The sequence below is a fragment of the Gymnoscopelus microlampas genome (genome assembly GCF_963454915.1).
Source record: "Gymnoscopelus microlampas genome assembly, chromosome: 10".
NCBI lineage: Eukaryota > Metazoa > Chordata > Actinopteri > Myctophiformes > Myctophidae > Gymnoscopelus > Gymnoscopelus microlampas.
The window spans coordinates 28,533,124-28,545,538 of record NC_139947.1 but is presented as its reverse complement, the minus strand read 5'-3'; the positions used below and the strand labels follow the sequence as shown (position 1 = coordinate 28,545,538).

The following is a 12,415-nucleotide window of genomic DNA, read 5'->3' as shown; positions in this document are numbered from 1 at the left end:
AAAAAATAATTTCAATTAAAGGTGTTCAATTGTTGTGTACTTAGCACAGTGATGTCCCACCAACATTGTGCTGCTTATACCTGTATGAGTGTGTGTGTGTGTGTGTGTGTGTGTGTGTGTGTGTGTGTGTGTGCGTGCGTGCGTGCGTGCGTGCGTGTGTGCGTGTGTGCAACACATTTATTTTTTGTTATGTTTGTGTCGTTGTTTATGTTTTATGAACATTCAAAGCTAAAGGCGGTCATATCATGTGACATTTCATTATGGTCAAATCATGCATGAAACCAGACAGAGAAGCAGAGACGGAGAGACACCTTCCAAAAAACTCAAGCATTGACATGTTTTAGACACAAATGTGCTTGCAGGGGAACACCCAGGCCTCCACCCAATCACACACACAGCCAAATAATTAGACATGACACACACACACACAGATCAGATGAGAACAAATGAGTCACTTTCGTTTAGCATTTATTGCTCTGGTGAAAGTTAAATTGGTGATTCTCAGAACTTTCTGTCAGCTACTAAAAAAGGTATTCCAGTCTCCTAGTTTCAACGAACAACTGACAATATTTTGAAGTGACAACAACACAATTCCACAATTTTAGAGACTTCCAAGATACTTGATCAGACCTGTGGTTGTGGAACCACAATATATTCATTGGCATGGATCTAGGGTGGTATGAAACTATTCTGATTCTTGGAAATATTATGGCCTCCCTCAGGGGTGAAACTTGATCAGTTTTGGTGGTATGATAGGCCCTAAACCTGTGGTTAGACAACTTTGTAACTGCAATTTGTGGGAAGCTTGCACAAAAGCTATTTCACAGACTATTTTATACATGGTGTGTATACTTGTGACCAGTGGTGTAAAGTAACTAAGTACATTCACTCAATTACTGTACTTAATACAATTTTGAGGTATTTTTAATTTACTGGAGTATTTCCAAATTTCTGTATACTTTTCCTTCTACTCCACTACATCTCAGAGGCAAATATTATACTTTTACTCCACTACAATTATTTGAAGACTTTTCTTACTGGTTACTTCGTAGATTTTGATTATTATTACAAAACACAGACTTCCTTAACCACTTCAGCCCTATATATTCCGGCCATTTGAAAATAGCCGATCTACAAGCTCACAATGCGTCACACCGCAACGCATTGTGAGCTATTTTCAAAAGATTGCTATTTTCAAAAGATTTGTTTACATTTTACACATTTTGAAAAATAATGGGACCTTCAGCATAATGGGTACTTTCTACTTTTGGTACTCTAAGTACATTTTGATGCCAATACTTTTGCACTTTTACTCAAGTAAATTATTGATTCCAGATTTTTACTTACTAACAGAGTATTTCTACATTACAGTATTGATACTTTTACTTAAGTAAGAAATGTGAGTACTTTTTTCACCACTGGATGTGACACCACTGGATCCACCACTGGATGTGTGGTTCTAAAAACTTACCACATTCCTCCACAACATTATTACACAACAGTTAGGATGGGTAAAATGCAGCGGAAAAAATATACATAATGTGCAAATGTACATGATAAACAACCCCAAAATAATCAAAACAAAACACGGGGAAAAAAACGCTGTATGGGAAAGACATCCCGTACATGAAAATGTGCCCAGTTCACAGAATTATGGTGTATTAAAGAAAGGTGGCATTGTATGTGCATAGATAGACTTTTTGTTACCCCTTTATTTTTGACTGCTCTGGTGCGACATCCTCTTAGTTTGTCCTTCATTCTAAAGACATGGAGAAGAAATAAAAAAAAATCACTTTTGTGAATGGTAGTAATGGTATAACGTTTCTGCTATCCACTGACGAAGGCTGGATAGACGAAAATGTTTGTCCTTCATCGCACATGAGACATGGAGAAGAAATAAAAAAGTTAACTCACTCTTGTCATTCTGAGCGCGACCCATCACTTTTGTAAATGGTATTGTATGTGCATAACAACCACTTTGATTTCAATTGTTACAGTCAAATATTCTGTGTCTGTCTCTACCACAAACTGGTGGTGTGTGCATGCAGGGTATTTTATAATAGCCAGAACTTAATAATAGATCAGTATTGCTGATTCTTCTAACCTGTATTCACCCAGACAGACAGGCGACTGGAAAGACAACAAAGAGATGGAGATGGTATTTGGTGGAAAAATAGCTTCTCACACATTTAATCAACATTAAAGAATAAAGGTGCTGCCATAAAAAGAAACATTTTAGACATATTTACAAGAATGTAGGTCAATGACAAAGGCAAAATCGTGTCTAGAAAATGTCACTAATTGTTTGTAAATTCATGCAAGTGGGCTTTATTATGATACATTAGTCCCGCTCCTAAAAACTGCTAATCTGAAAGTAGATGTTATTTTAGATACTTCTCATGGTACACAGAATTTGGCACGGATGAAAATGTAATACATTCAAGAGATCTGTTTTCAACTGACTTGGTTTCCAAAGAAACGCCATTTTCACATTTAAGATTAGGCCCAGAATATGTAAATATATACTGTAATATGCACATGAAAAGTTTGGTTATTTTGAACATGGTGGAAATAATAATGAAAGACCACTGACAAATTATTTTGTACATAGTACAGTATATTCTACATATTGTTTTCTGCATGTTTTAGATCTTACAAGGCAACAGATACAGCTTTCTCCAAAATTACATTCCACACTTCCACTCACTCTTACCATAAAACCTACAGATATAGACTGTCTGAGCATCGTTTTTCAGAACCTATGTATGTCTCAGCAAGTCTCAGCAAAAGGTGTATCATTAGTTTTCATAAGTTTTCATAAGTATTCATACTGTAAGTTTTTATGATTTGATTATGATTCACAAATGTATTAGAGTTCCATGTTAGTCCCTCCCTGGTAACAATTAAGTCTCCTTTAAAAAACAAAAACAAAACAATGTTCAGTAGATTATTTCTGCCATTTATAGTTATGATTATCTTGAATGAGAACAATGCAATTAATATTGGGGGCACAAGAAGCAGTTTTGGTTAATTATAAAAACTAACATAGTATAGACAACATACAGAAATGGAATAATAAACAGCTAGATCAATGAATGATGCATACAGAAAAGGTAAGAAAAAGATCATTTCCATACACTGAGTATTTTAGAAATGGAATATTTACAGTGCTGTCGTGTGGCAACATCCTAACTACAAGTTTTGTATTTTTCCAAGACTTGCCGTTATTGCCAAATTATGAACAGCCTACATTAAAAAAAAAACATTGCTGTTCTCTAGAACCGACTTTTTGTATCATAAAAGGGTTTACATCTATGGTCGCAGGGAAAGTAAAGTAAAGAAACATAACCTGTCTGACCCAAACCCCCTTTTCTCTTTTAAACATGCAGCCTACTATTTACTTTCCTTTTCGGTTCGTTTATCCAATGGCGGCTACTGAAACCTAGACACCTCCGCTGATCCCTCTCTAACCTATTCAAGCATGTTTGAAAATAAATTCACACAACTTTAGAGACATGTCTCGCTCCTCCATGCAACAATACTTGGGCAGTCATTTGTGGCTCTTTCCTTTGCATAGCCTCGGCTCGGCACGCCACCGTTCTACACAATTTTGTTGCCTTTCCATTAGTTCCTGGTACATAGTACCAGTGCCAAGAATGTATGTGTATGTGTTGACAACGGGTATTGTATAACCGGGTGGGGCATGCATTACCAACTTGCATTGCTCTCGAGTAGGGCGTTTAGTTGTTTTATATTTGTATTTTGCATATTCTCTTTGTGAGGATGTCTTCCGTGTATAATTGCTGGTGTTAGAAATTTAGCTTTTCTCGTAAATATAAATGTCACTGTGACACTTTCTTGCACTTATTTCTCTTTGTGTTGCACTCTTTTAGATCCACAGAATCGGGGATTCAACTATTAACAAAAAAATAAACTAGATATTGTAAATGAGAAATGAATAAATGTTGAGTAACTGCAAAGCAAACCGAGGCAAGTAGGACCAGAGGCATGGTGAGCTGGGACTATATGGAAACGGGCCCTTAGTCATTCTTTTTGGACAGTTTTACCAACGATGCCCTTTGAGAATTTGACCTTGTCTGCAGGTAGCTTTGCCCATGCAGATAAGATGGATTCTTTTAACACTGGATTTCATCACAAGCGTGCTTTAGCCTAATTTATACTTTGTCGCATGACCGCGTCACTCGCCGAAAATAGCAGATTTTCAAGCTAACAGCGCAACGCAATTAAATTAGGCTTTATACTTCCCGTACACACTCACCATTATGTACAATTACAAATACACAGATATGTCCAAATTAATTATGTACACTACGCTATAAAAAAACAACACTTGGCAAGCCTCAAGATGATTGTGTCAATAAAAGCTCTCTTTCATCTACAGTATATAATTTACAGCAATTATGATGTACATCATTGTATCATAATTGACAGGTACTTTCAACAGGCATTAAGTGAATGAATGAAGGTGATTATTGCGACAATGGCTCTTGAGCTCTCCACATGGCACGGGCGCATCCACCGCAGTATCTAAACATGATGGAGCAGGGCCACACAGGGAGGGAGGGGGAGAGAGAGAGAGAGAGAGAGAGAGAGAGAGAGAGAGAGAGAGAGAGAGAGAGAGAGAGAGAGAGAGGGGGGTTGATAATTAAAGACAGTTTCGAGGAAAGTTCAAGAAAGTTCAAGAATGCACAGTGTTCATGATAACATTTTAACTGTGATCCCAGAAAGAGAGCTTTCAATACCTGTGTGTAATGATGATGACTCATTCGATGACCTGTACCGACTTGTGTGCTGCGGTGGTGGCGTCATTGATGAACAGAGCTTTGGCCATCCCCAGCTGCACATGGAAAAGAGTTCACAATAACACATGGTTAGAATAGCAAAGCAGATGTACATACGCACACACGCAAGTCTAATTTAGCTAATCAGATTACATTTACATTTTCTTGATCACTTCCTTGTAATCTATATAATTATTATACTATAATTCTTCATCACACGACGGTGTCTTGTGCCGAAAGTAGCATATTGGCTATTTCCCGGCGCATTACACCATTGTACGACGAAGTATGATGAGCATTAATCTATCTTCTTCTCACCCTTCACTATCCCTCAACTAACAGACAAGTGAGGAATGAGAACCGGTCTCACGGGATTCCAGTGGGGCACACTCTGTGCCCAGAGTGTGGGTGGGGCAGTGTGCAAGGGAGCGGGGGGGAGGAGGGGAGGGTGAGAGAGGGCCGGGAACGTGCCCGCACAAACCATACTGTACGGTACAGTACATCAGTGGTTCTCAAACATTTACATTTCAAGGACCCCCAGTTTGCTATGCATTAGGCCACGGACGGACCCCCATAACTCTGAGAGTGTACAAACTGAACCAAATGGACCCCTTTGGTTCCATTGCTACGCTTACGCTCTCAGAGTTACAGACCTGAAAGGGTCCATTTCATTTGGTTCAATCATTTAGCTGGGGGCCCCCTGGAAACCCCCTCCGAGGACCCCTGGGGGTCCACTTTGAGAAAGCACTGCAGTACATCACCTGCACATCTAACCCAGCCCCTCCCAACAGGTGAAGCCATTTGTCTGTATAGTCCGCACACAGATCTACAAGCTCATATGAGCTTGTAGATCTGCTTTGAAAAATCTTTGAATATATATTTTTTTTTTAAAGCGACATTTTCTCAATCTTTGCTTCTGGGGATTCAACAAATGTCAACAGACCCCCCCCCATCTCAAAATATGTTGTTCCAGGGACCCCCACCAGAAGCAAAGATTTGAGTTACAAATGTTATGTTAAATGTTAAAAAAATATATATTCAAAGATTTGCACACATTTCCACGATTTATTTAAAAAATAGCTGATCTATAAGCTCATAGCAGGCACTCTGTGCCACGTTATGAGTTTGTACATCTGCTATTTTTGAACAGCCAAAGAAATCTTAAAATGACAAAGATGCGTTCCCGGATTAACCTGTGTGCTGCATGTTGTGTTAGAGTGGTGTTACCTTTTTTAGAGTCCCCTGCAAACTCTTCTCGTGCCATAGGTTGTAGAGCAGTAATGCTGCTGCTTTACTGCCTTTAGGAAAAGACCTAGAAGGACAGAATAATATTGTGTTTCTGTATAAACAAGAACAAAATAAAAATAAATAGGCGATATGCGTGTTACAAGAATGTTGCAATATTGTGGCATTTTAAATACAAAGCCACACATTTACATGTGTCACTCTTGCACATTGTCATAATGCACACTGTCGTGGAATTCTGGATCAATCGGTAATTGATGAGGCAATAGGAGTTGAGACAATATTATAGGAGGTGATGGTTATGCTTTACTGTACATGATATCACAGGGAGAAGTACAATAGCACTCAGGTCTGTGTAGTTCTGCCAAGGAGCACAGGTCTCAGACCACACTGAGACCTGTAGCTGTAGCTGCTTCAAGGACAAGCCGAACCATAACAAGACAGGGTGTAACTAAAACAATAGCTATCAGACCTAGTGGAGACATCTAGGCTCTTACAAGCAACCAAGTATCATCATGTATCATCATGTATTATAAAAGTACTATAAGTTGATGGTAAAATATAAAAGTTAGATATAAACAACCCTAATAACAACATAGTATAATGCATAATTCTTCTGCAACACACAGGAACACACACGCGCAAACGCACGCACACACGCGCACACACACACACACACACACACACACACACACACACACACACACACACACACACACACACACACACACACACACACACACACACACACACACACACACACACACACACACACACACACACACACACACACACACCTCTGTCTGTCTGTCTATCTATCCTTCTACCTGTTTATATATACAGTGTATGAAAATGGTCAATAATTGTATTTCTTTTTAACGATCAATATTTGCTACACAAATTCTGATGAGTATTGGTATTACAATGTTCGGTTCTGCTTTACAATATCTTGCAGTCCTTGCTGCATTAGGCTACTAGCGGTAGGTCGTTGCACTGCAGGGCAAATCTTACTCGTTCTCACTCATGTCGGTCAGTGACGTCACCAGCTCGTTGTTGAGGATCTTCTTGCTGACCTCGGCATCGACCGGCAGCAGGCCGCGTACGGTGTGACACGTGGACGCTATGGTGTCGTCACAGTTGCCCATCTCTTTGGCGCCAGAGGTCAGGCGACCGGCCAGCTCAGGGAGAAGCTGCCGTGCTGAACGGGACAGACAAAGCACACAGCATGGACTTTAAGAGCAATAATGGTTATCAATCTTTTTTTCATGTCAAGGACCCTCAAATAACAATTGTATGCACAGTATGTATTCAGCTGCGGACCCCCATTTGAAAATATTTTGTGCCACAGGAACCCCCATACAAGATTTGGGTTGTTGAAATGAGATGTTCAAATGCTGCACAATGTCTGTGAATAAAATTGAGTAAATATGTATATGTAATCAGATTTTACTTTCCACGATTAATAGGCATAAAAACATTTGGCATATCAGCCACACCAACTTGAAAAGAGTCATTTGCAGTAGCCTTACAATGGTTGGTGTAAATATCAGGTTTGGGTAAGACAGAAAAATATTAATAATAATAATCATTTGATGATGATGCCTTTTCTTTTCTTTTTCTTACAGATTCTTACAGAAATAAACCATGATCACAATATCTGGGGAAATAATCAGCTGTGCAGCTCTAATATCCATCCTGGCTGTGTGATGTTTGTCCATACCCATGGAGATCTGGAGGCTGCTGGTCCGTGACAGGTTGCCCATCAGAGACATAGCGGCCTTCTGCAGGCCCTGGTTGGGAGACTGAATAAGAGGGGAGACGTAATGCAGAGCCCCCAGCTTCTGAACCATGACCTGGCTCATGGCATTGGACCCCTGGAAAGTAAACCAAACCACGAGGGGGTGAAAGGTCATTTCTCCTTCATAGTTAATGTAGTAGTCTCGCGTAGCCAGACAATTATTCCATCAATCTCTGAATGCTCACGGAAGCATTTGAAAATCGTGGATGGCAACAGTCTGGCCACTAGTTAGTTAGTGACTTTCTCACACTCTATCTGTCTGTCTGTCTGTCTGTCTGTCTGTCTGTCTGTCTACTCCCTGTAAAACATCCGTACACACATGGGCTGCAACTATCGATTATCTTATTAGTGGTTATTCTACTTTTACTTTTTCCATTCATCGAGAAGCAAATTTCTGGGTAATTACTTAAAAAATGTAATCCTACATCAACGTATCAACACAGATCTACAAGCTCAGATGTACAAGCACAGATGTACACCAGCCCCCCCCCCCCAAATACGTGGCAATGTGACAGTGTCACATTGCGTGTCACAGTGTGCGTGGGAACTCATTTTAAACAAGCTTAGTGCTTTTATGTGTTATCCAGTTTAGTAGACCTTGTATTGTGAATTGTACTTCCACGTACTGTTTCTCATGTCTTACTAAATAAAGTACATCAATCAATCAGTACATCAATCAATCTCAAGCTTGTAGATCTGTATTTTCTGTGCTTTTGAATACATTTTTTTATTATCGATTAAACTGATAATTTCTATTAACTGTTGCCTCTCACCGGCCCCTTGGTGGCAGTGAGGTTCTGCAGGGCCCCACAGCAGGCCTCCAAGGTGGCATCTTTCTGGGAAGAGCCGAGCAGTGACAGGTAGGTCTTCAGTGCCTTAGGATGGCACAGCCAGTGAACGCCCGATGGGTTAGTGTCTTCAGGGTCCTCCAAATCAATCTTAATCTAATAGTTAAGAGAGAAGAGGAGAGGAGAGGAGAGGAGGTGGCATCAAAGTTTCCTCTGGATTTAGGCAAGACATTGGAAGTGTTTTGATTTGATAAAACCCTGTGATTCCTCACCTCTTTGGGGATCTTGCTGCTCTTGGCACTGAAGCAGCCAATGGTGGCGATCTTTTTCACGACAGAAGTGTCTTCTTCTGGTGGGTTGTACTTTGCAAAGCACTCGGGGGACTCGACCTCCAACTGGTAGGTCAGGTTATGGAGGATGCATGCACAGTTCTCCACTGACTACATGGAGGAGAGGACAGGACAGGACAGGACAGGACAGGACAGAACAGGAGAGGAGATTAATTACTTTAATGCCCTGTGCTGCTCAATTCTAGAAACCATGCCCACATGCATTCTAACCCGTGATTGTCATATAATTACAACAATCCGTAGATGTTTTAGCATTCCCACGGTCGCGATGAATCATCTCTGGAATCTGGATACAGGCTAGACAAACTAACCTCTAGTCAGGTGTCAACTATAAACACAGCATGTTTATTCAGCACTCATCAAACACTGTTTCATTATGCCAACCTTTTGCATGGCTGTTTTAGCTTGTAGGGTCTGTACATCATGTACTGGATTCAGATCAGAAAGAAATACAAATACAATTCTATGGAGAAAAAAAACCTTAACCTCTTTCAAACCTTTTTGGGCATATTATAGGCAATTCATGTTTTTCTAAAAATGTCAAACCATTTCAAAATCTTTAAAAATAGCAGATCTACAAGCTTACAATGTGAATCATTGGTCATTGATGGGAGGTTGCAGCTATTTTAAGTATATGGGGTTCAAGTGGTTAAAGGTAGGGTAAGTTATATATTTTTTTGTTAAAAGGTTCAAGTGCTATATTCTGATAGTAATCATTGCTACAGAGCGTTTGTTCGGTCACAGGGGTCTCTCCAGCTCTATAGTAAACAGAATATAAGTACATTTGCAGGTATGTGACAACATTTAAGCCAATCAGGAGAGAGTACTGAAAATGCATTTTCTGTTCAATAAAGAGGAGAGACATGGCGACTCCTTTTACTGAACAAACACTCTAATAGCTATGAGTACTATCAGAATATATAGCTATTTAACACTTATGTTAACCAAAGTAAATATAATACTAAATAAAAGATTAGCCTGAGAACTTAAAGGTACCCTACCTTACCTTTAAGTTCTCAGGCTAATCTTTATGGGCCTCTAGGCAGTTATGGACTAGGTTCACTATTTTACTAGGTTTTGGTTTGGTTCAGGTTTTTCAGACACGCTTCATTAGCTTCACTTGTTGCGGAATGAGCAGATACATAGCTGTAGTTTTTTTCTTAGCAATTTGTTTTTTTATTCTTAGGGGGTCAATAAATTACTCTTCTTGTGCACACACACACACACGCACACGCACACGCACACGCACACGCACACGCACACGCACACACACACACGCACACACGCAATCATATTTACTATGCTGTACTGTACGTGTGCCTCTATCTGAAAGCTCATGTCTAAATGTGTGAATATATACTGTACATGGGTTTGCATTGTGAAGCATATATATCTAATAGATGGGCATCTTAAATGCTACGCTGGAACCCCAGTCAACCCTGTAGAGAGAGATAGAGAATGTGCACACCACGTATGTGTGTGTACAGTACATGTGTTTGTTTTTGCAGATGGGTGGGTATGCGTGTACTCTATGTCCTCAAGGCACGTCCTATTAGGAAAGATCAGATCAGTGAGAGAGAATGCAGAATGAACACATTCTGAAGTGCATCAACAACACACATGCACACCAGCAGACACCTGATACACAACAGATAGGAGGAGTTTGTTATGAGATCATAGCTGCCGTGCTGGCCTCTGTCCACAACCACTTATTCATTTAACCACCCTATTTCAGTGATTCCCAAACTGAGATTTTAAAGTGGGCCCTGCTCCAGAAAGGTTTTGGAACCGCTGCCCTATAATCTTAGTTGAACAGGGGTCCCCCAGGGCTCTATCCTAGGCCCACTACTTTTATGTCTCAACACCAAATAGCCTATAAATAGCCTATCTGTCACAATGCCACATGTTTGCCTCAGAATAGTGAAGCAAGGTGTCATGTGGTAGTTTGTGAAAAGACAAGGACATTCCGGCATAGTCCTTTAAAGATTAAACCACTACAAAGGTAAGACAGCCATGCTGTCACTGCAGTAATTACATGGAGTTACACTTCACATAGTTGGCCATTATAGATTTACTTTCTAGATAACATAATTGAAGATTAGTTTTAGCCCATTAAGACCAGGAACGCATCTGTGTCATTTTCAGATTTCTTTAGCTATCAAAGAAATAGCAGATATACAAGCTCATAGTGCCACGCTATGAGCTTGTAGATCTGCTATACTTTTTTTAATCTTGAAAATGTGTGCAAATCTTTGAATATATATATATATTTGTATATATATCAGTGGTTCTTTAACCTTTTTCATGTAAAAAATGATATGTATTTGGCCGTGGACCCCATGCTCAAAATGTTTTGTTCCAGGGACCCCCCCCCCCCCAGAAGCAACGATTTGAGTTAAAATGTTCGCTTTAAAAATATATATATATTCAAAGATTTGCACATATTTTCACGATTCTTTAAAAAATAGCAGATCTAGATGCATTACCGGATTGAATGAATTAACACAGTGATACAAAGTGCAATATGTATGCACATATCCTCCATTCGGTTGGACCATGTAGATCTGCCATTGTCACCGAATATTCACCCCCAGGATAGAGTTGAAGTGGTTTAACTATCACTATTCTCCAACGTACATGTGTGATAGTTGGAGATAGGCTGGAGGGAGTTAGTGTGGGTGTGGTGTATATAGAGCAACACCAGGCTTACTGAAGTGAGATCTTGTGGGTTTCTCAGACTTAGGTGTGGAGTTTATTACCTTGTCATCTGGATTTTCTTCTGCCACACAAGACTCCACGTAGCTCATGATGGAGTCAATAAGACCACGACAACCTCTCATGGCCTGCCTCTCCTTCATCTGTGCGCAGCTCAGGTTCCTACACACACACACACACACGTTTGTATTACTATCAACATTTAGGACATCAACGTTTTAGGATTGCAGACAAAAGACACACCGGGTGCTCACAGGAGAGAAAAAAAAGTCTTAAAGGTGTATGGTGCTTCTGGGATCAGCGGGACTTGTAAACTTTTAAAAAAGTATTTAGAGATCCGAGCACTCAAAAGATGTGGAGGCGAGGAAGTGAAGTTAAAACAAATATTATTCTATAAAAATGCCAACATGTTTCGACCGGTTAAGGTCTTCATCAGGGCGAGAACTGAACCAACAAACACAACAACCCATTAAATAGTGTCTATTCACGTGTCGTTACAAATGAACAGGCAATTGATAACCATGGTTACCAAAGACACACCCAACACCACAAGTGTGTGTGTGTGTGTGTGTGTGTGTGTGTGTGTGTGTGTGTGTGTGTGTGTGTGTGTGTGTGTGTGTGTGTGTGTGTGTGTGTGTGTGTGTGTGTGTGTGTGTGCATAGTCTGCATACACACTGATTGTGTGGTCTGCACACAGTCTGTGTGTGTGTGTGTGTG

General features: G+C 40.1%; 1 protein-coding gene across 1 annotated transcript in view; it reads right to left on the bottom strand.

Moving 5' to 3' along the window:
- Positions 1–2,156: 2,156 nt before the first annotated feature.
- The window catches only part of pkp1a (plakophilin 1a), a 29,090-nt gene continuing 18,831 nt past the window's right edge, over positions 2,157–12,415 (bottom strand). Inside the window, exons 8-15 of the mRNA XM_084069336.1 lie at positions 11,743–11,860; positions 8,906–9,073; positions 8,619–8,789; positions 7,768–7,921; positions 7,059–7,245; positions 6,030–6,114; positions 4,764–4,858; positions 2,157–4,548 (exon numbers count right to left, since the gene is read on the bottom strand). Coding sequence (XP_083925462.1) covers positions 4,784–4,858; positions 6,030–6,114; positions 7,059–7,245; positions 7,768–7,921; positions 8,619–8,789; positions 8,906–9,073; positions 11,743–11,860 — 958 coding nt within the window. The 3' untranslated portion in view covers positions 2,157–4,548; positions 4,764–4,783. The remainder of the gene's footprint in view (positions 4,549–4,763; positions 4,859–6,029; positions 6,115–7,058; positions 7,246–7,767; positions 7,922–8,618; positions 8,790–8,905; positions 9,074–11,742; positions 11,861–12,415) is intronic.